General features: G+C 56.5%; 8 protein-coding genes across 8 annotated transcripts; 3 read left to right on the plus strand and 5 right to left on the minus strand.

Annotated features, from left to right (window-relative positions):
• Positions 1–499: 499 nt before the first annotated feature.
• On the plus strand, positions 500–1,359 carry KRP23_8291 (Syntaxin-7; the record flags this gene model as incomplete). Its single annotated transcript, XM_067893712.1, has 2 exons — positions 500–995; positions 1,067–1,359. 2 exons carry the CDS (start codon positions 500–502, stop codon positions 1,357–1,359), a joined length of 789 nt encoding a protein of 262 aa, XP_067743216.1.
• Positions 1,360–2,653: 1,294 nt separating this feature from the next.
• KRP23_8292 (Inactive selenide, water dikinase-like protein) lies at positions 2,654–3,895 on the plus strand (the record flags this gene model as incomplete). The annotated part of the gene is made up of 2 exons (XM_067893713.1): positions 2,654–3,466; positions 3,536–3,895. The coding sequence occupies 2 exons, from the start codon at positions 2,654–2,656 to the stop codon at positions 3,893–3,895; spliced, it is 1,173 nt and encodes a 390-aa protein (XP_067743217.1).
• A 1,352-nt stretch (positions 3,896–5,247) lies between these two features.
• On the plus strand, positions 5,248–6,330 carry KRP23_8293 (Serine/threonine-protein kinase SRK2C; the record flags this gene model as incomplete). The annotated part of the gene is made up of 1 exon (XM_067893714.1): positions 5,248–6,330. The coding sequence occupies one exon, from the start codon at positions 5,248–5,250 to the stop codon at positions 6,328–6,330; it is 1,083 nt and encodes a 360-aa protein (XP_067743218.1).
• Positions 6,331–7,329: 999 nt separating this feature from the next.
• Positions 7,330–9,582, minus strand: KRP23_8294 (Serine/threonine-protein kinase SRK2C; the record flags this gene model as incomplete). The annotated part of the gene is made up of 5 exons (XM_067893715.1): positions 7,330–7,474; positions 7,576–7,679; positions 7,750–7,831; positions 7,907–7,963; positions 8,534–9,582. 5 exons carry the CDS (start codon positions 9,580–9,582, stop codon positions 7,330–7,332), a joined length of 1,437 nt encoding a protein of 478 aa, XP_067743219.1.
• Positions 9,583–10,966: 1,384 nt separating this feature from the next.
• On the minus strand, positions 10,967–11,845 carry KRP23_8295 (uncharacterized protein; the record flags this gene model as incomplete). The annotated part of the gene is made up of 1 exon (XM_067893716.1): positions 10,967–11,845. The coding sequence occupies one exon, from the start codon at positions 11,843–11,845 to the stop codon at positions 10,967–10,969; it is 879 nt and encodes a 292-aa protein (XP_067743220.1).
• Positions 11,846–13,188: 1,343 nt separating this feature from the next.
• Positions 13,189–15,438, minus strand: KRP23_8296 (Crystallin J1C; the record flags this gene model as incomplete). Its single annotated transcript, XM_067893717.1, has 1 exon — positions 13,189–15,438. The coding sequence occupies one exon, from the start codon at positions 15,436–15,438 to the stop codon at positions 13,189–13,191; it is 2,250 nt and encodes a 749-aa protein (XP_067743221.1).
• A 1,293-nt stretch (positions 15,439–16,731) lies between these two features.
• KRP23_8297 (DEP domain-containing mTOR-interacting protein) lies at positions 16,732–17,082 on the minus strand (the record flags this gene model as incomplete). Its single annotated transcript, XM_067893718.1, has 1 exon — positions 16,732–17,082. One exon carries the CDS (start codon positions 17,080–17,082, stop codon positions 16,732–16,734), a length of 351 nt encoding a protein of 116 aa, XP_067743222.1.
• Positions 17,083–17,357: 275 nt separating this feature from the next.
• KRP23_8298 (uncharacterized protein) lies at positions 17,358–18,037 on the minus strand (the record flags this gene model as incomplete). Its single annotated transcript, XM_067893719.1, has 2 exons — positions 17,358–17,774; positions 17,858–18,037. 2 exons carry the CDS (start codon positions 18,035–18,037, stop codon positions 17,358–17,360), a joined length of 597 nt encoding a protein of 198 aa, XP_067743223.1.
• Between the last annotated feature and the right edge of the window lie 4,035 nt (positions 18,038–22,072).

Here is a 22,072-nt window from a genome sequence, read left to right on the forward strand (position 1 = left end):
CAAATATAAACAGCGAGTGCGAAGTGAGATGAACGATCACCGAGAGGCAATGCTTGTCAACCACTTCAACTTGGTCGCGAGATCTATGATTGGTCAACGCTTTCGGCCAATCAGATGACCTATCGCATGTCGCAGCATTATGTCGCGGCGTAATCGGCCGATATGGGGCACTTGTCCGGACGCACCCGGCCGACGTTATTTACTTCTCCGCACAGCGAAACGCTCTATTTGCAGGACTTGCCACCGGGCCTGCAAATAGCTCGCAGGCTCAGATAGGGTCAGATGGCAAGGGCGGTGTAGAGGCCTCAAATCTGTCCAACGACGCCACGGGTCTGTCTCAGAAGTATCCGCTGGATAGCGGATACCTAGCCTTGCATACAAACGCCCTGTCAAAGTTTGGCGACTTCAGTCCCTCCGTGTCCGGCTTGGCTGTCCCCTTTTTCGACCGCAAAGACAGTTCCGAATTAGCTTCCTGCTCCTCGCTTCGCTTGCTATAAGCATGAGCTACATGTCGGCTGACTCGCCCAAGGTCGGCGAGGCCGAGCACTATAATGCGCTGGTGCAGGAGACGTCCAAGGCCGTGGGCCAGTTCAACCAGGTGACGCGCACCATCGCGCAGAAGATGACGCTCTTTGGCACGCCGCAGGACTCGCGCGCCAACCACCAGCAGCTGACGGAGCTTACGGACCGCGGCAACAAGCTCGTGGCCAAGATCAACCGCCGGCTGCAGGAGCTGGACAGAGGTGCCAAGGCGGCGGGCGGCCGCGCGCGCAAGACGCAGGTGGCCAAGCTCTCGACGGACTACAAGAACCAGCTCAAGAGCTTCGAGGAGACGTGCCAGAAGCTGCTGGCGGCCGAGCGCGCGGCGGTCTCCAATCTGCGCCAGTCGTCGCTGTCCTTCCGCTCGGACGACGACAACAAACCCGCGGGCTTTGACGGGTACAACGAGGACCAGATGTACGCTCAGGTGAACGTGACCAGCTACAACGAAGACGGTGCGTGTTGGTTGGATGGACGGGTGGGATAAGGGAGTTTGTGTGCTGACTGGTGTTTGCTGTGACTCTAGACTTGGTGCGGAGAGAGGAAGACATTGTCAAGATCAACCAGCAGCTCCACGAGGTGAACGCGGCCTTCCAGGAGGTTGACGGGCTCGTGCAGGACCAGGGAGAGATCGTCGTGGACATTGAGGAGAACACGGACGCGGCGCAGGAAAACACGCAGGGCGCGCTGCGCAACGTGCGGGAGGCCAACCTCAAGCGCGGGTTCTGCAAGTGCTCCAAGACGAAGCTCATCTGCATCGGCATTTTCGCTCTCGTCGTGGCCGTGGCTATTATCGCAATCCTGATGGCGGTCAAGTAAGTTGCTGCCCAGCATTTGAGACTGAGGTGGTGCCACCGCTCACGACAGCAGGTTATTTTGCATCCACGAACAAATATATAACTTTTTGCTCCTCCGCTTGGTGATGAGTTGCTGCACGATGCGTGAAGCTCAGCCCGATAGCCTCACTGCTTTGCAGTCGCTGTGTATACATGCGAACTCTAGATTGAGAGCACGGAGTGTCCTGCACGAAGCTCCATCAGAGCAAAGAACGAAAGTGAATAGCATTTTGACAGTGCACATGAATGTATTATCTTGTATTGTCTTGGTTGAACGAGTGGTTGTTTGTGTGGCTTCCTTGGTCTCTGGTCCGGGCACGTGCGGCGTCTCCGCGCCTTCAGGTCGCAAGCCTTTAACTCTTGCAGCGCCCTCGGCCAGGGAGGGGTGTTGTCGGGCGGAGCTCGCGGCGCATGTGCGTCGGACTGGGGACATGGGAAGCTGGTTTAAATATGGAGGAACCAAGTTGGGTGGAGAGAGTGTTTCTGCTGAGGGGCGAGCGGCGGCAATTTCGCGGGGACTGGAGTCAGAATTCCGTCATTCTGGGCTGAGAAAAGGAGGGGGAAGCCCCCGCGAGATGCGCCGATCGCCGGCGATCGACCCACCGACCATACACTGGGCACCTGCCCTTAGAGACAGGCGCTTGAGTTTCATTTTCCTCTTTCGTCGTGCGAGAGGCTTGCTGCTTCGTTCAGTGCGGGCGAAGCGGTGTGAGGCGGCTCGGGCTCTGCGCTCACTGCTGCCTGCGGCAACAAGACTCGGCGACGACGTCCAACTTGGATCTCGTCTGCGGAGCGGGGCGGCGGCGGCTCCCCAGGCCGCGCGCTGCCTCTGCGCTCGCAGGAATCATGGCTTGATCGTGGCTTAACACCTGAAGGCCCCAGGGCATCGTAGTCGTCGTAGTAGTCAGCATCTTTGGAAATGAAGCCTTGACTGCCAGGTCAACCCACGCTGGCGCTGGCGCCAGATTATGATGGTTTAGATACAGTACAACACCTATTTTCACAGGGCATCGGCAATTAGAGGTCATTTCAACTTGGTATTTCTTTCGTTAGCTGTTAATGATTACAGGGTATGTGGTTAAACAGGCTTAATGACCTTTACCGTACCGAACGTGCGGAGAAAAATCCAAAGACCATCACTCACTAGATAAATATGTAGCCATAATATGGAGCATTTTTATAAATACTGTATATTTAAAAATATGCTTTTTTTAAACTTAACCAGCCAATCACAGTTGCGTATCACAACCACTTCGTCGACGTATCCATCACCGACCATGGACGTGGCGGCGCAGCACACCAAGGAGATCTTCGCGCGCGAGTTGTCGTCGCCCTCGACGCCCAACGTGGTCGCCGATGCGTCGGCCTTCGACCCCGTGGCGCTGGGGCTTGAGCCTGACTTCGTACTCACGAACTTCAGCGCGCTCAAAGGCTGCGGCTGCAAACTGCCACAGGCCAAGCTGCTGGGCTACCTGGACGACTTGGCGAACGACCTCAAGCCCAACGAGACGCCCGGCATGGACTCAAGCGTGGTCAAGATCTCACACGGAACTGACCTGTACCTGGTGTCCACCACCGACTTTTTCTTCCCGTCCGTGGAGGACCCCTACGTGCAGGGACAGATCGCGTGCGCCAACGTGCTCTCGGACGCCTACGCCATGGGCGTCACCGAGGTGGACACGATGCTCATGATCCTCGGCGTTTGTCGGGACATGAGCGACAAACAGCGCGACGTGGTGACCACGCAGATGATCCGCGGCTTCAACGACCTGGCGCGCAAGGCGCAGACCAACGTCACGGGCGGACAGACGGTCATGAACCCGTGGCCGATCGTCGGTGGCGTCGCCATGAGTGTCCGCAGTGAGAGTCAGATCATTCGTCCGGAGAACGCCGTGGCTGGGGACGTCATCGTCCTCACCAAGCCGCTCGGCACGCAGGTGGCAGTGAACCTGTTCCAGTGGAAGAAGAAGCCCGAGCGCTGGCAGCGCGTGGAACAGATTGTGACCCCTCAAGACGCTGACGTAGCGTTCCGGATGGCCTCCGAGTCCATGAGCCGCCTCAACCTCAACGCCGCCAAGATGATGCACAAGGTACGGATACGTTTCTCTGGTGTGCTTGGTTTTTGAAGAGCTTATTTACCGTTGTGTTTGTGAGGACAGTACGGCGCACACTCGGCAACGGACGTAACGGGCTTCGGTATTCTCGCTCACGCGCGCAACCAAGCCAAGTCGCAGCTGGCTGACGTGGCCTTTGAGCTGCACACGCTCCCGGTCATCAAGAACATGGTCACGGTGAACGAAACCATCGGCAACTCGTTCAAGCTGTTGGACGGGTTTGCAGCCGAGACCTCCGGCGGTCTGCTGCTTTGTCTCCCAGCCGAGAACGCCGAGGCCTACATTAAGGAGCTGCGTGAGCTCGATGGCAAGCCGGCGTGGGTCGTGGGCCGCGTCGTTGCGGGCTCGAAGGACGCTCACATCGTGCCGAGCCCGAAGATCATTGAAGTGTCGCCGGAGGACTGAGCAGACTGTCTTGTATGTACTGCGGCATCGAGCGTCTCAAGCTGGTAATCTTTGAAAACTGTTCATCGCGTGCACCTCGGAAGAGCGTGTGCTCCGTGCTCAATCTTTAGCCCGAAATAACAAGGCACGCAAGCTATTGCGAAGGAGCGCTTGCTGCGACCAAGGTGCCTTTGTAAGCATGGCAGAGGAGCCTGAAGCGAGGTCATTTACTTTTTCACCGGCAACGACGAACAATCCGGCGATGGTATCCTTAGGGTCGCTGCAACTGCAACTTGACTGCTTCAACCACGCCAGATTCGGTGCGGTTCGCGAGATAACCGACCGCAGCAGGATCTTGCCTACACTCGGGATCCTGCTCCCTTTGCTTCCTGCTGCTCGGTATACAAGCGTCTCTGGCAATTCTTGCTGCTCATGATGAAAAGAGCCTCAGCACTCGACCAGCGAGAGGGATCTTATTCCCACTTCAACATGCACTGGATAGTCGTGCGATGTCTTCCGAAGCGTCTTCTCCGCCCAACATGCCGTACTCAAGGACAAGTCTCATACTGCTAGTTGCAGCCTTTGCGAAGTCATAAACCATGAGCGCATGGTGCGCGGCACGCCAACTTGATGACCGACTGCCGCTGGGCAGATGGTCTCGCCGGCCTGCGCGTCCATCCGACGCCAGGGAACATCACCAACGGCGATATCATTTGAGCGCGGAGAGCGTATCACGCCGGCGCCAGCACCTTGAAAAGGCTACGAGCAAGGCGGTTTTTTCGCGCGGACCGCGCCGTGCAGGCGGAAACGCACGCGGCCAGCAGCTCGTTATCCGCGCTGCTGTCATATCGGATATTCAACGGCCATTTCGAGGCGCGAGAACCATCTCGAAAGCCCAGAGCGTGTAGTGTATAGTTTCCCTGAGGGTCGATCTCGTAACGGACGCATGACACGCCGCAGAAGGAATGACACTGGCGTCTTCCACTGCCGCCGACTGCAACGCGCATTTCCCGATTCGCCCCGCAGCCCGCAGTCCGGTTCCCACTCGGCAGACGACCGAACACGCGACTTCCTCGGCCCGAACACGCGCAAGCAAGCGCCGACGCATCTGTGCGCGCCTTCATCCATCTGGAGCGTCCGTCGCCTATCTCGAGAGCTTCTCGACTGTGCCAACCAGCTGCAGCGAGAAGCCTGAGTTGGTCCGCCAGCTCTCGTGGTGGCGCTGCTCGGCGGCAAACGTCTTGCTCCCGGTTGGACGAGCCACTCGAAGCGTCAATCTTTTGGCGCTCATCTCTCACGTAGCGTGACACCCTCTTCGCACTCTTCAACACGCAGCGCTCGACGCACTTGTCCGGCGCACCCTTCTACCAGCCATGGGCACCGGCCGATACGAGACGGAGACGTCGCTGCGCGCGGCCATCTTCGGCGAGATCCTGCTGTGTCGCGACCGCATCTCGCACGAGCGCGTGGTGGTCAAGACCGTGGACCTGCAGCTGGCGCTCAAGCAGACGTCGCGCTCGCAGGAGCTCGTGCAGGAGAACGTGCTGCACGAGGTGGAGGTGCTGGACCGCGTGCGCGCGCTGGGCGGCCACCCGAACGTCATCAACATGCACAGCTACTTCGTGGCCAAGGGCGGCGGCGTGCTGCACATGGTGCTGGACTACTGCGAGGGCGGCGACCTGCTGGACGCCTGCGTGCGGCCCGTGGCGGAGAAAGAGGACGAGGCCAAGACCAGTAGCAGCGACGGCAGCAGTAGCAACGACAGTCAGGACAACCAGAAAGAGGACGCGACGGCAGCAGCAGCAGCAGTAGCAGCCACTGGGCCACTAGACGAGCTGCTGCTGAGCGCAGAGGACAACAACGGAGCCCTGGTGAACGGCCTGGACGGGTCCAAGCGCCTGCAGGAGGACGTGGCGCACTCGTACCTGGTGGACGTGCTCTCGGGGCTGCGCTTCCTGCACAGCCACGGCATCGCGCACCGAGACGTGAGTCTGGAGAACATCCTGCTGCGCGACGGCCGCGCCGTGATCGCGGACTTTGGCCTGTGCGTGCAGAAGGCGTCGGGCAGTCCGACGGGCAACGAGTTTCGCTGCGAGGAGACGGTGGGCAAGAACTACTACATGGCGCCGGAGATCGTGGCCCGCGAGCGCTACGACCCTCGCCGCGCGGACATTTGGTCGGTGGGCATCGCCTTCTTCATCCTGCTGACGTCGTCGCCGCCGTTCGAGCGCGCGGACCCGTCGGACCCGGGTTTCCGCTACGTGGCCAAGCGCGGCATCAAGGCCGTGTTCACGGCGTGGGGCCTGGGCCAGGAGGTGTCGGAGCCCATGCAGGAGCTGCTGGCGCGCATGCTGAGCGTGGACCCGGAGGAGCGCATCACGGTGGAGGAGATCTGGCAGCACCCGGTGCTGGGCCGGCCGAGGTGCGCGTCGCCCACGTCGACTGCCGCCTGCTGAGCGTTGGTAAGCGTGCGGGTGAAGTGCCGTGGGGTGTAATGTAGATGTATGAGCTGTGCAGCGCAGGCGTGCAGGCAGACAGCGAGCCGAGGCCGAGTAGTATAAGGCGAATTAGCGATGGGTGTACTATGAATTGTGCGAATACAGTGGGTATTTTAACGGTCGTTCACCTGGCAGTCAAGATATGGAAGTTGTGGCCCGTATCGAAGATTTGTTGAGCTCTCGCTCGCCTTTTAGAAGATGGCTACACTACATTTTAGTGTCGTTGGCGCCACTCGAATTCAAATTCGACCGAGTGCAGCAGCAGACTCTGCGACGGACGATGGAGCTGGTGGAGGTGACCAAGAAGACGCGCGCCGAGTGGCTCGCGCAGGCCGTGCGGCTGGAGAAAAAGTAGCGCTTGCAACCAACTCAACTATCCCTTCGACATGGCGTCCGGCGGGCAGAGGCGCGGTCACCACCAGCCTGGTGGACGCCGTTGCTCGTCGTCGTCGTCTCACGTGTGCGTGCTTCCCGCCTGCCTATTGTTCTCGCAGGGGTTTCTCCAAGAGCGACAGCCTGGGCCAGCGCTTGGTGGAGGACGCCACGAAGCCGTAAGATCGGGTCGTCGTGCGGCAGGGCTACATGGTATCTTGTCGATGTGACGAATTGGTGGGTCACGTCGAATGTTATGTCGTTCATGCTTTTCATAGAAGCAGCTCAGGGTATGGTATCCGGATAACTTGTGTAGCTCTTGTTCATGCACAACCGTAAACTTCTGACTGTGGTTACTTCCAAGCTACCCATCAGCGGTAAGCTACATCGACTTCCTCGAAATTGACCTGTACGACCTGCTCAAACCGCGTTGGTATCCTACCCTACCAACGCCACAAGTGGTGATCAGACGTACATGCAAAAACTAGTTTCAGGGTAACAGTAGCAGAGATCTCAGCTACCAGAACTAAGCAATCTGTTGTCGTGACAGAGCCACCCGCTTCTGAAGCAACAGTCGCCCAACACCTACAGCCGTAGCTCCAGGAGCAGCGCGTCGTGACCGGCGCGGTAGTAGTCGGCGCGGATGTGCGTCCGCTCGAAGCCCTGCGACTCGTACAGCGCGATGGCACCGACGTTGGCCGTGTCCGCCTCCAGCAGTAGCGCCGTCGCCCTGCGCGACCCACACGAATAAGGTCGGCACCAAGCAGCACTCGTCCGAAAACATGAGCGACCGAATATCGGTCCTAGGCAAGAACATTCGACATGACCCACCTGTTCGTCCGCAACGTCACGATGGCAACCTGCAGCAGGCGGCGCCCCACGCCTCGGCGCCGGTGGTGCTCGGCCACGGCGATACGGTCGATGTGGCCTTCGGTCTGTACGCACCAGGAGGCAAAGACGCCAAGAATGAGCAACGGAAAGTCCGAGAAACGAGGGGCGACGTACCCCGTTGCGCCTGAAGAGAATGTAGCCCTGCACGGCAGCGTCGGGCGTACCAATACCAACGGCCAAAACCAGCGTGTTGTGCCTGTCGACCAGGAGCACAATACCAGTCAACACCTCGCTCGGTCAAGTGCACGATGCATCACGGGCCCGATCTTACGGCTTCGTGGCGTCCTCCACCAAGCGCTGGCCCAGGCTGTCGCTCTTGGAGAAACTCCTGCGAGAACAATAGGCAGGCGGGAAGCACGCACACGTGAGACGACGACGACGAGCAACGGCGTCCACCAGGCTGGTGGTGACCGCGCCTCTGCCCGCCGGACGCCATGTCGAAGGGATAGTTGAGTTGGTTGCAAGCGCTACTTTTTCTCCAGCCGCACGGCCTGCGCGAGCCACTCGGCGCGCGTCTTCTTGGTCACCTCCACCAGCTCCATCGTCCGTCGCAGAGTCTGCTGCTGCACTCGGTCGAATTTGAATTCGAGTGGCGCCAACGACACTAAAATGTAGTGTAGCCATCTTCTAAAAGGCGAGCGAGAGCTCAACAAATCTTCGATACGGGCCACAACTTCCATATCTTGACTGCCAGGTGAACGACCGTTAAAATACCCACTGTATTCGCACAATTCATAGTACACCCATCGCTAATTCGCCTTATACTACTCGGCCTCGGCTCGCTGTCTGCCTGCACGCCTGCGCTGCACAGCTCATACATCTACATTACACCCCACGGCACTTCACCCGCACGCTTACCAACGCTCAGCAGGCGGCAGTCGACGTGGGCGACGCGCACCTCGGCCGGCCCAGCACCGGGTGCTGCCAGATCTCCTCCACCGTGATGCGCTCCTCCGGGTCCACGCTCAGCATGCGCGCCAGCAGCTCCTGCATGGGCTCCGACACCTCCTGGCCCAGGCCCCACGCCGTGAACACGGCCTTGATGCCGCGCTTGGCCACGTAGCGGAAACCCGGGTCCGACGGGTCCGCGCGCTCGAACGGCGGCGACGACGTCAGCAGGATGAAGAAGGCGATGCCCACCGACCAAATGTCCGCGCGGCGAGGGTCGTAGCGCTCGCGGGCCACGATCTCCGGCGCCATGTAGTAGTTCTTGCCCACCGTCTCCTCGCAGCGAAACTCGTTGCCCGTCGGACTGCCCGACGCCTTCTGCACGCACAGGCCAAAGTCCGCGATCACGGCGCGGCCGTCGCGCAGCAGGATGTTCTCCAGACTCACGTCTCGGTGCGCGATGCCGTGGCTGTGCAGGAAGCGCAGCCCCGAGAGCACGTCCACCAGGTACGAGTGCGCCACGTCCTCCTGCAGGCGCTTGGACCCGTCCAGGCCGTTCACCAGGGCTCCGTTGTTGTCCTCTGCGCTCAGCAGCAGCTCGTCTAGTGGCCCAGTGGCTGCTACTGCTGCTGCTGCTGCCGTCGCGTCCTCTTTCTGGTTGTCCTGACTGTCGTTGCTACTGCTGCCGTCGCTGCTACTGGTCTTGGCCTCGTCCTCTTTCTCCGCCACGGGCCGCACGCAGGCGTCCAGCAGGTCGCCGCCCTCGCAGTAGTCCAGCACCATGTGCAGCACGCCGCCGCCCTTGGCCACGAAGTAGCTGTGCATGTTGATGACGTTCGGGTGGCCGCCCAGCGCGCGCACGCGGTCCAGCACCTCCACCTCGTGCAGCACGTTCTCCTGCACGAGCTCCTGCGAGCGCGACGTCTGCTTGAGCGCCAGCTGCAGGTCCACGGTCTTGACCACCACGCGCTCGTGCGAGATGCGGTCGCGACACAGCAGGATCTCGCCGAAGATGGCCGCGCGCAGCGACGTCTCCGTCTCGTATCGGCCGGTGCCCATGGCTGGTAGAAGGGTGCGCCGGACAAGTGCGTCGAGCGCTGCGTGTTGAAGAGTGCGAAGAGGGTGTCACGCTACGTGAGAGATGAGCGCCAAAAGATTGACGCTTCGAGTGGCTCGTCCAACCGGGAGCAAGACGTTTGCCGCCGAGCAGCGCCACCACGAGAGCTGGCGGACCAACTCAGGCTTCTCGCTGCAGCTGGTTGGCACAGTCGAGAAGCTCTCGAGATAGGCGACGGACGCTCCAGATGGATGAAGGCGCGCACAGATGCGTCGACGCTTGCTTGCGCGTGTTCGGGCCGAGGAAGTCGCGTGTTCGGTCGTCTGCCGAGTGGGAACCGGACTGCGGGCTGCGGGGCGAATCGGGAAATGCGCGTTGCAGTCGGCGGCAGTGGAAGACGCCAGTGTCATTCCTTCTGCGGCGTGTCATGCGTCCGTTACGAGATCGACCCTCAGGGAAACTATACACTACACGCTCTGGGCTTTCGAGATGGTTCTCGCGCCTCGAAATGGCCGTTGAATATCCGATATGACAGCAGCGCGGATAACGAGCTGCTGGCCGCGTGCGTTTCCGCCTGCACGGCGCGGTCCGCGCGAAAAAACCGCCTTGCTCGTAGCCTTTTCAAGGTGCTGGCGCCGGCGTGATACGCTCTCCGCGCTCAAATGATATCGCCGTTGGTGATGTTCCCTGGCGTCGGATGGACGCGCAGGCCGGCGAGACCATCTGCCCAGCGGCAGTCGGTCATCAAGTTGGCGTGCCGCGCACCATGCGCTCATGATTTATGACTTCGCAAAGGCTGCAACTAGCAGTATGAGACTTGTCCTTGAGTACGGCATGTTGGCTCCATGACAGTGCCTGGTGACGGACGAAGGCCTCACTTCGGACGCCGTTGTTCATGTTCATGTCGTGATCGTGAGGTGTTGGCCATGCCAAAGTACCAAATTGCAACGCAAGTCCAAGCTGTGCTCAAGAATCCATCTTGGTGTCGCCTGAGGCGATTTTGTGCGTTGAGAAAGTGGACAGTAGCACGAGGTTGCAGGAACGATCGTCATCTTCATGTTGAAATCACAGCGACTGATGAGCGGTGGGCTTTGAAACGCTAAAAACTTCGGCATCAGCACTGTGCTACACTGTGTTACATGTACCGGCAATCCCATTTTTACACGAGGTCAAAGCAGCACTTGGCCGCTGGTATGGTACATTCTGGTCACCAATGGCGACTCGCCACCTTCATAGCGAGGACGACTACAGTAAGGCAACCCTGTCAAAGAGCCCGTTTATTATGTGGTCTTCCTACGGGCAGCATGTGTCATTGTGATGAATACAGCAGGCAAAGACAGATGTTCAACTTGGTCTAACCCTTGGAGGCGACACGGACGTCAAAGTCTAAAACGTGAACGTCTTCTTGCCAGTCTGGTGGACCTCCTCAGCCTCCCCAGCCACGGAGGAAGCAGTCTGAGCCGTATCGACAGTCGCTGTCGTCACGACTTCGCTCTCGGCCGAAACACCGTTGAACGACATGATCTCTTGCTTCTTCGAGAGCATTGGGCCCGTCTTGGACTTGGACTGCGTCAGGAGGCCGTAGTGCATCTCGACCGTAGAGGGGAATTCCACTGCAATCTCCGTCGTGATGTTGAGGGCCAGGTCTGCATCGCCTGTGCTCGTGTAGAACTGGAGCTCCGTACCCTTTCCGGTCGAGGCAGGCTTCACACCGACGCCGAAGTTGTACCAGGTGTCAAGTTTGAATCGGGACGTCCATTGAGCTCCCTTCGTGCCATTCGTCATGTACAAGATCTTGGGCAGGTCCGAGGTGGCATCCACACGGATCTCAAAGAGCTGGGAGTCCGGGAAGATCAATTTCCAGCCGTAGGGATAGAAGAAAGTGTCGTTCTTTAGGACGCTCGCTCGGAAGAAAGTCGTGCCGGTAGCGTTCGTGGTGATGTTTTGCACCAGCTCCGAGCGACGCGAGTACGTCTCGGAGCTCCAAACGGCCTTGTCGTCCACGCCAATGTCAATCACGCCCGAGTCTCCGTTGTAAGCAGGTGAGCGGCCATCCGCCGTGATCGTCACGTAGTCGGCCGGAGCACCGTTGGCCTTGCCATTGCGCTGCGTCAGAACCTTGGTCACGTACTTGTCCTCAAGCTTGTCAACGGTCAAGTCTTTTGCACGACCGTCCCACGGAAGCGATTCGCTTGGGGCAGCCAATGTCGACACGACCGAAGACGACAACGACACCAGGCCGAGGAGAACTGCGGAAATCTGCATGACAGGGAACTTGGAGGCTGGCGTTTGTTTCGGGCTGCTGAGCGCAAGTTGCAGAATGACAACAAAGGTCTAACTGAACAAGCAAGGAAATTGAGGTGGGCTGTGCAAACTCTATGGCGCTTCACGTGACCCTGACAACATGTAACGCAGCGGGTTTCAAAGCTTTGGATAGTCTACACGATCTCCGCGGATGTTTTAATGGTCCAAAAGTGCGTGATGCAGCGATGACCTTGTCGGGACGTAAAGCTACAGTACTCCATTTCGCTGTCCGTTTCCGAACTGGATGGTATCTCTCCTCTACTGTGAAAATGTAGCCTACACATCAACAAATGACCTCCGTACACCAGTGTGTTTGTAACTTGGAGCGCATACCAGGGTCGTAGCTTCAATCGATACCGTGGCGACGGAGCTAAGAGCCCATCTTGGTCGCTCTTCTTTCATACTCTTCAGAGTCTTCCTGGAGTTTACTCAAGATTCGAGTTGCCTATCCTATCTACAGCTACTTACCTGTAGAACGGCTCGGTCGCCAACGCGAAAACCACGATACAAACGGATAAACTCCTATCCTTCTCGTCAGGTATGGAATCTACAGTTCAAATCGCGTTCTAAGCTGTGGACAAGAATTCTCCACTCTACCGGCAGCAAAGAAGGCAGGATGGCTGCACCTGTCAAGGATACGGGTATACTCTGCAACCGGTAACAAGATACTTACTAAGCTTATACTTAGTACGACATAGCGTTGGAGACATCTCTGCTAACCTTTTGCTTTTCAGCAGAACAACGTTTTATATATCATTATTGTCCGTCCTATACCCAATGACAGCTTGGCCGAGTGGTTAAGGCGATGGACTTGAAATCCATTGGGGTAACCCGCGTGAGTTCAAACCTCACAGCTGTCGGAAACTTTTCTTCAGTTTTGCCTTTAATTTTTGTACACTACGTTAACTATTCGCATGCTGCACCGAATGGGAGGATTCCAAAGGCGAGTAACTCGAAAGATGTTGGGTAAAAACAACTATGACGGTCGCCATTACTGTATGACTGCCTTACGCTGGCTAAATCCACACGTCCAAGGCTCGCCTGCCTATCTACTTCTTCACTCCTTGTTCCCTACCTGGTCTGCTACCGCTCGAATGTTTCTGTTGGTTTCTCCCCCCGCTTTTTCGCTGCGCTCATATCAAATAAATTAAACAACCCACCGTCGCCTCTTCCTGCTGCTTGATGCGCTCGCTGTCCTTGGCCATCACTATTGCTTGAAGAGACGACGGTCGTATACTCATTCACTACACGGCTCGGTCGTCGCCGAACGCGTGTATCGATTGAAGTTCTCCTTCCTCTGAAGTTTAAAGGATGGCGTGCAGACTCACGCGCTGGTCGTCGTCGAGTGATACGCGGTGAGCCAGCACGACGTCTTCGGATCGCTCAGTCTCGGGCACGTACGCGGGCGTGGTCGACGAGCGGCGGTAGAAGGCGTTCGGGTCACTGACACGAGACACTTTGCCGGAGTAGCGGGGCTGCTGGTTGCCGTACATGAGGTTGGTGTCACTGCGACGCGAGCTGGCAACGTAGCTGTGACGGAGGTCGCCAGCACGAGGGTCGCTGCGGCGCACAGACGCGGAGCTACGACGAAGGTACGGGGCCATGTCGCTCGGACGCAGCTGGTTCAGGTCGCTAGAGCGCACAGTCGACGATCCACTGCCGTACGAGCCATTCTCGCCGTACGAACCGTGAGAGCCACGTGAGCCGCGAGCAGCAGCAGCAGCGCCGTAGGCCTGGAAGAACTTTTGCATCTCGAAACTCAAGCGGCCATCAGTGCCACCGCTGGAACGTGGGGTCGACGACGACGGCAAAGCGTTGCCCACTCCGCTCTGGTAGAACTTGTCCATATCGCCCAGGTCGATGACCGAGCGCACGCTTGACGCCGTGGTGGTCTGCGACGCATACGAGAAGTTGGACGCGCACGAACGCGGAGACGAAAGCCCGCCCGAAGACGCGTAGCTGTTCGAGCGACGACGAATTGGACCCGAGGAGCGGCGCGACGAATGACGCGAGGACGGTACGCCCTCAGGGGGCATTTCAGACGCGATGTCAGCCGCCTCGCTCATGGACGACGCCGCGAGGTTGTTGCTGCTGCGGCGAGGAGCCTCGGGCCGCTCAATGTGACGCGACGAAGACATGGACGACCGCGGCACGTAGTCCACGTACGCGGCCAGTCTGTCCTCCTCGTCCTCCTCCGTGAACGATCCCTGCACCTCACGACGTCCGACCAGCGTGCTCGCGTCCGCCTCAATGAAGTCGAAGTACTGGGTCTTCTTGATCCATCCCTCCGGGATAGCATCCAGGCCGTCCTGCGCAGCGAAACAGGCGCCGATAAACATGGCGCGACGGCAAGTGCGTCCGCCTCCGATGATGTTCTCACGTACAGCCGTCGGGTAGTCGTTGAGCACGAAAAGCGGCTGCAGCACAGCGTGGAATCCGCCGGGCAGGGACCCGCGGTTGCCGAACTTCTGAATCGCTTCGTAGCTGGGCAGTTGCGACTTGGTGAAGGCCTTGAAAATGACCTTGCGCTGCTTGACACTCAGCCGCTCCGTGCGGATGCTCATGCGCATGGCCTGCAGCACCGAAGCTCCGAGGATGACCTGCTCCAGCACGAACGCGGCCACCAGCGCCGCGTCACGAACGCGCGTGCCGACGTAAAAGACCTTGACGAGCTCGTCCACCTTTGTGAACAACTGGTTGGTACCGGCGTACAGCGCCACGACAATCGGGACGAGCGACAGCACGTCGATGGAGCGGCACTTGACGGCACAGTGCGGCCAGCCCTTGCCGGAGTGCACGCGCTTGATGAAGGCTCTGGACGAGGCGCTGAGCAGGCGGTGGTCGTTCTTGAACCCCCAGTACGCGTCCTTGGCCAGCTGCGAGCCGTGGATGTGTCCGCGGCGTGCGATGCACTGCAGCAGGATGCGCGCCTCGAAGCCCGTGGACGACTCCATCCTCGAGCGACTTCCCTTCTTGTCGCTGCCATCTGCAGTGTCAAAGAGGCCGCAGAAGGCCGGGTCGAAGTCCAGTCGCAGCAGGTTCGGGATGGTCTTCTCCGGGTGGGAGACGCCGTTGAGCGACGTGGACGCCGCGTCGGCCACGAAGCCGCCGATGAGCGCGGCCAGGGCGCGCCGTCTGGCCGCGGCGCTGAGCGGCAGGTCCAGCGTGGCGCTGGGCAGCGGGCGCTCCACGGCCTGCACGAACTCGGGGGTCGTGGCCGTGAAGCGGTAGAAGCGCTTCTTGTTGTACTCAAACTTGGTCTCCTTCTCCACCTTCTCGATGTAGTGGTGGGACATCAGGCCTTGGCCTTTGCGCACAGCCTCGGCCACGCTCTTGGCCTCCATCTGCTCGAGCATCCAGTCGACCGCCTCCATGCCCGTGAAGCAGTCGCGGTACTTCTTGAAGATGTGGCGACGTCGGTCTCCGGTCGCCACGTTCTGCTTCATGCGCGCGGCCAGGCGCAGCAGTGCCTCCTCCTGCTCCTGCTCCTGGTCTCCGTTGGCGGCCGAGGACTCGGGCACGCGCTCCACGGCCGTGGGCATGGAGAACTGCATCGCTACAGTAGTCGCTTCGGAAGTGGAAATGCACGCAGGCTCCAGCGCGTGAGGTTTGGGGCGAGAAGGCGACGGCCGCTGGTCTCTGTGCTGCGAGCTGCAAAGAGGAGAGTGCGGAGGAGCTGCCCAAACCGTCCGGTTGCAGCGCAGGGCCTGAGCTTAACATGTGCGCGGCCGAGGCGAGCGCCTAAACGTCTGTCCGTCACTTTGAAGCGCTACATATGCGCTGGCTCTTCTTGCTGACTCCTGTTACTCACGCGGCACGGAAAGTCTCACTTGGCGTCAACGGATACAGCCACCTGCCAGGCCCAGGAGCTCGCTCCGCTTTGCTTTGCCTGCCCCCATTCTCGGCGATCCACTTGCCATCCTTATGCTTTACTTTCCTCTACATGTACAAACAAGAAGTTTGGTGCTCGAGTCGCTTTTTGGTGGATAGTCAATCGGCCTTTGCCTTCAGCGCCGCAACCAACGCTACTCTCTCGAGGTCCATTTTGCCACCGAGCTTTGTATCGGAGAGAGACGGGCCTCGGCGCTTCAACGTCTCGCAATGTGGCGCTTGCCGCTTTCTCCCAGTCCAGACGGGCTTTGGCGCGTGTGGCTCTCGAAGCGGCTTAGTGCCCCAGCGCAGCGTTCCGGGCTGCTTCGAGCGGTCTGCCTCACTCAACTTGGCAGCGCTCTCCGACTACTTTCCGGCTCGAAGCCTGACAAGATTATCGATGGCGGCTCAGCTCGACGAGCGTCATGGCGGCGAGATCTGCCGCCTGGACTTGTCTTCTGGGCATATCCTCGGCGTCAAGAGAACCGCTCACGCGCAGCGCTGCAATATGCAATCGTGGGTGTAACTTTTCGGCAATCGTGAGCCTATCCAACCTTTCGCGAGCATCTTTACGTTGGTTGATCTTACGGTGTGTGCTTGTCTTGGGCACCTCGACTCGAGGCTCGAGAGTATCCAGCAGATACCTCGTCGCCTCGCAGCGAGTGCAACGTAGCTCGTGGATTTCGGCGGCCTCTACATCGCTGTCAGCGAGCAGTCAGGTACTGTAGCCCTCTGCTCAAGGAGCGATTGTCGAGGCATCAGGCGCGCAGGAACCGCGTCCAGCCCATTAGTGCTTGCTCGAGACGACCGAGAGCTGCACCGGTCGGTTGCAAGGTCCCACCCAGCGATGCCACGATCAGGATAACCTCAACTACCGTTAGACCACTTTAGTCGAGTCGTAGGTGATCTCAAAGGCCACGAAGAAGCAGCTAAACTCGCGGATATATTGTAAAGACTTTAACTTCGACGCCATTTGCTCAGTAGGCGGCGGCAGATGTGAAGCGGTAGAACCGCTTGGAGTTGCACTCGAACTCAGCAGATCCGTCAACCTGCTCGATGAGCCCTCGCGTGAGAAGCGTCTGGCATTTGCGCACTGCCTCGCCCTCGTCCCTTGCCTGTTTGTGCTGCAGCATCCAGTCCACGGCTTCCACGCTCGTGAAGCAGTTGGCGAACTTCTTGAGAGGACTTCGATGGCGAGTGCCGATGGGCAGGCTCGCCTTCATGGTCGCGCACAGCGTTGCGGGGCTGAGCTCCTTGTCGTCGCAGTCCGCACCTCTCGGCTTCACCGCTAGATCCGCCGTTGAAGACTTGGAGCACTGCGAGCCCATTGCAAAGCTTGGAACTGGTTCCTGCCCGGCGGAGTGGCTTCTAAGTAGTGAAGCCAACCACCCGTACGATACTCTCTGCGCTTGTCTGAACCGAACAAATGGCTGGCTTTCGCTGACAAGTCTCCGCCGCTACAACTGGTGTGCCTCATGCTGTGCAACACAGGTGCGATGAGACCATCCGGCCACGAGACAGCATTGCTGCGCTTGAAGGGGTTCGATGCCGGCGCCATCATCTTCTGTTGTTGCCTATACCTCCACGCCTAATCGTGTCTAGCTCAGCATGGGTCGCTGTTGAAGTCGTCGTCGTCGATGCGCACGCGGGCGATGAAATCCTCGCCGAGCAATGGCTCACCGCCAGGAACGTGCAGCCGCACCACGAAGTGCTTTTCCCACTGCTCGAGGCAATTGTCCTCCATGATCGGGATCGTCACGAGTTTGGACATCTCGCCCGCAGCGAACGTCACCTCGCCCGCAGCCTGCTGGTAGTCGCCGCAGTCCTTGCGCTGAGTGGACGGTACCTTCATGCATGCTGCAAACTTCAACGCGTCAACCCCCACGGCGGAGCGGTCCTCCGTCGCGTATCCAATGGTGAGTGGGCGGGTCAAGTTGCTGGTTGTCACTGGGCGCGACAGCGTGAGCCCTACGAGGCCGTCGGCATTGCCCTCGACGCACGAAAACCACGGGTTCGTGAACTTCACACCCGCGACGGACAAGTCGTAAGCAAATGCACGACCCGCGGCAGGATAGGAGACGTCGAGATTCCAGGCGCGCCCACTATCAGATCACTCCCGTCGAGGTCGAGGGCAGCACCGAAGTGAGACTGGCGCTGTTTCTGAGGGTACTGCATCTTCAGCACCTCCTTGGGGGCCCATTTGGGCGTGCGTAGCAAGACACCGGCACCATCCCGCACCTCATCGGAGCGTCGGAACACGTAAATGCTTCCCACTTCTTCCATAGCTCCAAGCCCTTCAAGAAGATGAACCCTTCTGAGCTCGAGAGCAAGTATGGAGCTCAGCTGGAGGAGATGGACGACGAATCCATCAAAGTCACGCGCGAGGTCACAGTCGACGCTGCCACCGGCAAGGAGCTGAAGCTGGACGAGGACGGCGTCCCAGTCGACGTGCTCGAGATTCCCATCGTTTCTATCATGCCAAGACCAGCGAGACATCGCAGAGCCGCATATTCACGGCCAGCGAGAAGCCGCATTGCAAATCGTTTTTGTCTGAATACACACTGCCAGATGGCGTCCAAGCACTGCACAGCAGGACAGTAATCTTCCTGCCGCCGTTGTTGATGCGATTGTGTGCATGTCGCGTGCAGCGCGTGCGCTAGGATGGTGATCGATGCATGCACTGGTTTGGAGCACAAGTGCTCATTTTGCGATTGGAGCTCAAGTGAACGAAGACCATGCGCGCGCACGTCGCTCTCATCATCACTATGTTGGTGTTCTTAACTTTTGCCGATGGCTCAGTGCTGACCAACTCGCATCTTCGACGTCGGGCTGAGCTGGACAGTTCATCGGAAGAGGGTGAAGAACGAGCTGTCAATGCAGGATTGTCGATTGCAGCTGTCTATGCCCACCGTCCAAGCACCAAGGTTAAATCGGTGGTCGAGAAAGTCGAAAAAGTTGATCCAGCGGTTGCTGAAAGACTGAAAGCGAGTGAAAAAGAAATTGAAGAGTAAAACAAGCAGATTAACGCACGGATCACAGAAAATCTAAAACGCAAGGCAGAAGGGAAACTCTCGGTGGGTGAAAGCGTTGTAACCTCGAACAACGTGAAGGCGAAAAGTAAACTTGCTCGGCTAATGAAGATATTGGGAATTAAGAAATAAAAAAATCCAATCTTTTGCTCACATGCGATGGTACGCGATGGCTTGGCATAGCGTGTCGGCAAGTAGCGCTACGGCAATCGAGAATAAACTCCCAATCCTGCACATATTACAAGAATCGAGAGCGCCTTGGTCACAGACCATGCCACAGCGTGCTGATGACTCGATGGACATGTCGGACCTTTAGTAGCTCCACAGTAGGTAAAAGTAAATGAATGCGACTTTTACTTTCCCAAATATATTTTTTCATTCCTGATAAATATAAAGTTATTAATATACAGACATGACATACTCAGCTGAACACTACCAACTCCACAAGGAGCGCATCAAGGCAGCTCAGAAGCGCTACTACGAGCGCACGCGTGAAGCTCGTCTGTCTTATCAAAAGGGGTACGACGACAAGAATAGAGAACAAATTCGTGAGCGCAAGAGGAAGCCGAAAAGCGAACTTAATGAGAGCGAACCTACTGTAGAACCGAACTTAGCTAATTAATTATTTTTTTCTCTCAGATATAAAGTCACCATACATATATAGCCAATGGTCGAAACCAAAAATACAAAGGTCAAAAATTTAATTTCTGCCCTCGGCGATTTGAGTCAGTACCACTCTTCTAGATGGTATTGGCCCTCTATTGAGGGGGATGAGGGGTGGAATTTAATTGGTAGATGTCAGTTATATCCACGACCTAACTACCGACCTGATGTAAATCCAAAATGTTATTGCAACACTCCTATCAAGAATCACTATCTGATTTTTGATAAAGATGAAAATCACTACTTTGTAGGATGCGAATGTATTAAATTATTTGGCGCGCACTACAAAGCATGTGTGGGTTGTCAAAAGCGATACAGTGGTAGATATCGATTTTGCAAGGATTGTCGAGAATCTGCTGTCACTTCGTTCAGTGAGGAGCGCCTGACTTTTGGAAAATATTACAAAAAAACTCCAGAATCACTCATAGGTGTTGCCGATCACTACATCCAATGGTTATTTGAGTGCAAACTTTTATCTGATGATGACAAAGCTGATTTGGCTATTTACGTACTGCCTCAAACGAAAATTGGATTTGGAAAACATCGCGGTAAGACGCTCGAGTGGATTAAGATGAACGACAAGAGCTATTATAGCTGGTTGAGAGGATGCAACAAGGCATTTGTCAGATATCTATAATTTAATTATTTTTTTGACTTTGTATAAGTGGTATGATATAAAGTCGATCCTGATACAAGATACAAATATTATAAAGTCAGTCCCACGGAGAAAGTATAGCCACTGATATATAACGATGTTTGCATACGAACTTGAAGGACTAAAGCGATTAAACATCCGAGTTACCCGATGGGGTAGCAGCTACCGAGTTAAGGTGCGAGGGCGCACTGGAAAGATGGTTTATGTCAGTAACGTATCTCGACCCAGCAACCAAAAGCTAATTGCGAAGCAATACAAGGTTTCAGTAGATAAACTCAAGACGCACATGTCTCCTGAGTACAAAGCAGATCCCAAGTATCGGTTCTACAACGGAAAGCACATGGAGTCTCACCTGTACGAGGGAATTCAGGCTGGTGAGTTCTATGAGAAGCTTGAGAACGTCCTCGCCAGTCAAAAGAGTGCCTTCAAAGTCAATATTGCTCATGGCTACGATCTCGTCAGCCTAACCGATGATAGTGAAACGCGCTACTTCCACCCAAAGCTTGGAAATACGTACGTATTCAGCGCACCTATCGCTATCAACAGCAAGAGCGACATCAGCAAGAAAGTTATATCTGAGATCCGTTCTATGGAGTTGGCAAACAAGCTAAACTACCCTAGCTCTGGATATAAGGTCAAAGCTATCACTGGCTTCAAGATTTACATCTACCACCGCAACCATGCTCTGGGAGACAGTGAAGCGGTCATTCCGTCGATTATTCGTGAAAACAAGCATGTAATCAACTTTCCGAAGACCAACAACAAATGCGTTTTTCATTGCATTGCCTGGCACTCAGTGCAAGACCCTAAGAAGGACCCTCGCAGAATCCAGGCACAGGTGAAGGAGGTATTTAAGCGCTATTGCTCTTTCAAGGGTACTTCCTACTCTCTGGGATTGTACCGTAGCTTCAAGCCTATTGGTCTCCTCCAGCTCGACGAGGTTGAGGAATGCTTCCAACTCGCTATTAACGTCTTCTCGATGGATGTAAATAGTGGTAAGGTTGAATGTATTCGTCGCTCAGACAAGGACTTCGAAGCTATGAATATTCTGTCGCACGAGAACCACGCTCTCTACATCAAAAATGTTGATATGCTTCAAAGCAAGTACCAGCGTGCTAAATGTGAGATGGTCTTTGTCAGCTCCACTAAGCTCAAGGACCACTCTAAGAATCAGTGCGAGCGAGTAAATATTGAAAGCTTCCCAGCTGAACCAACTATCTACAAGCCCCGCAGAACGCTATTAAGTCATTGCTAACCAAGTTCTCAATCAAAACTGTTGATCACTATATCGACCATTTCATTGTGTATGACTTCGAAGCGATCCTAAAGCCGACAGAGACCAAACACGGGGAGAATACTGTCATCACAAACGAGCATATCCCTGTGTCGGTATCGGTGGCGGACAGCTTAACTGAGGAAGTACGCTGCTTTGTAAGCGATGATCCAAATGTGCTGCTGACGGATATGTTCAACTACATTGCTCACCTGTCAGTGAAAATCCAACAGTACAACGTCAATAAGTACAAACCACTTTTGGAGATAATCATTAACGCTTACGGATTAACGGGTATGGAGATCCCTGGAGCTTCACTCGGTAAAACCTACAAGATGACTGATGTAAATGGTTGGATTCAGGAAGGTAAGTATAGCAGCTTCTTCGACTTCCACAGCACCATCGCTTTTGGAATGCAACGATCGGATTATGGTAGAATCAAGCAGCAGCTTGATCAGGTACCCGTATTTGGCTTCAACAGTGGTCGCTACGACATTAACTTGATCAAGAAGGACTTGTTTGGTGTAATTGGTACTGACAACATCAAATCGGTCATCAAAAATCCTAGTTACATGTGTATTGCCACAGCGAACATGAAAATGCTCGATATTAGCAACTATGTACCTGCTGGAACCAGCTATGATAAGTACCTTACGACATATCTTGGTGGATGCAAGTGCTCTGACAAGATTCGACGT

Source organism: Phytophthora ramorum (genome assembly GCF_020800215.1).
Source record: "Phytophthora ramorum isolate Pr-102 chromosome Unknown Phyram_PR-102_s0007, whole genome shotgun sequence".
NCBI classification, from domain to species: Eukaryota; Oomycota; class Peronosporomycetes; order Peronosporales; family Peronosporaceae; genus Phytophthora; species Phytophthora ramorum.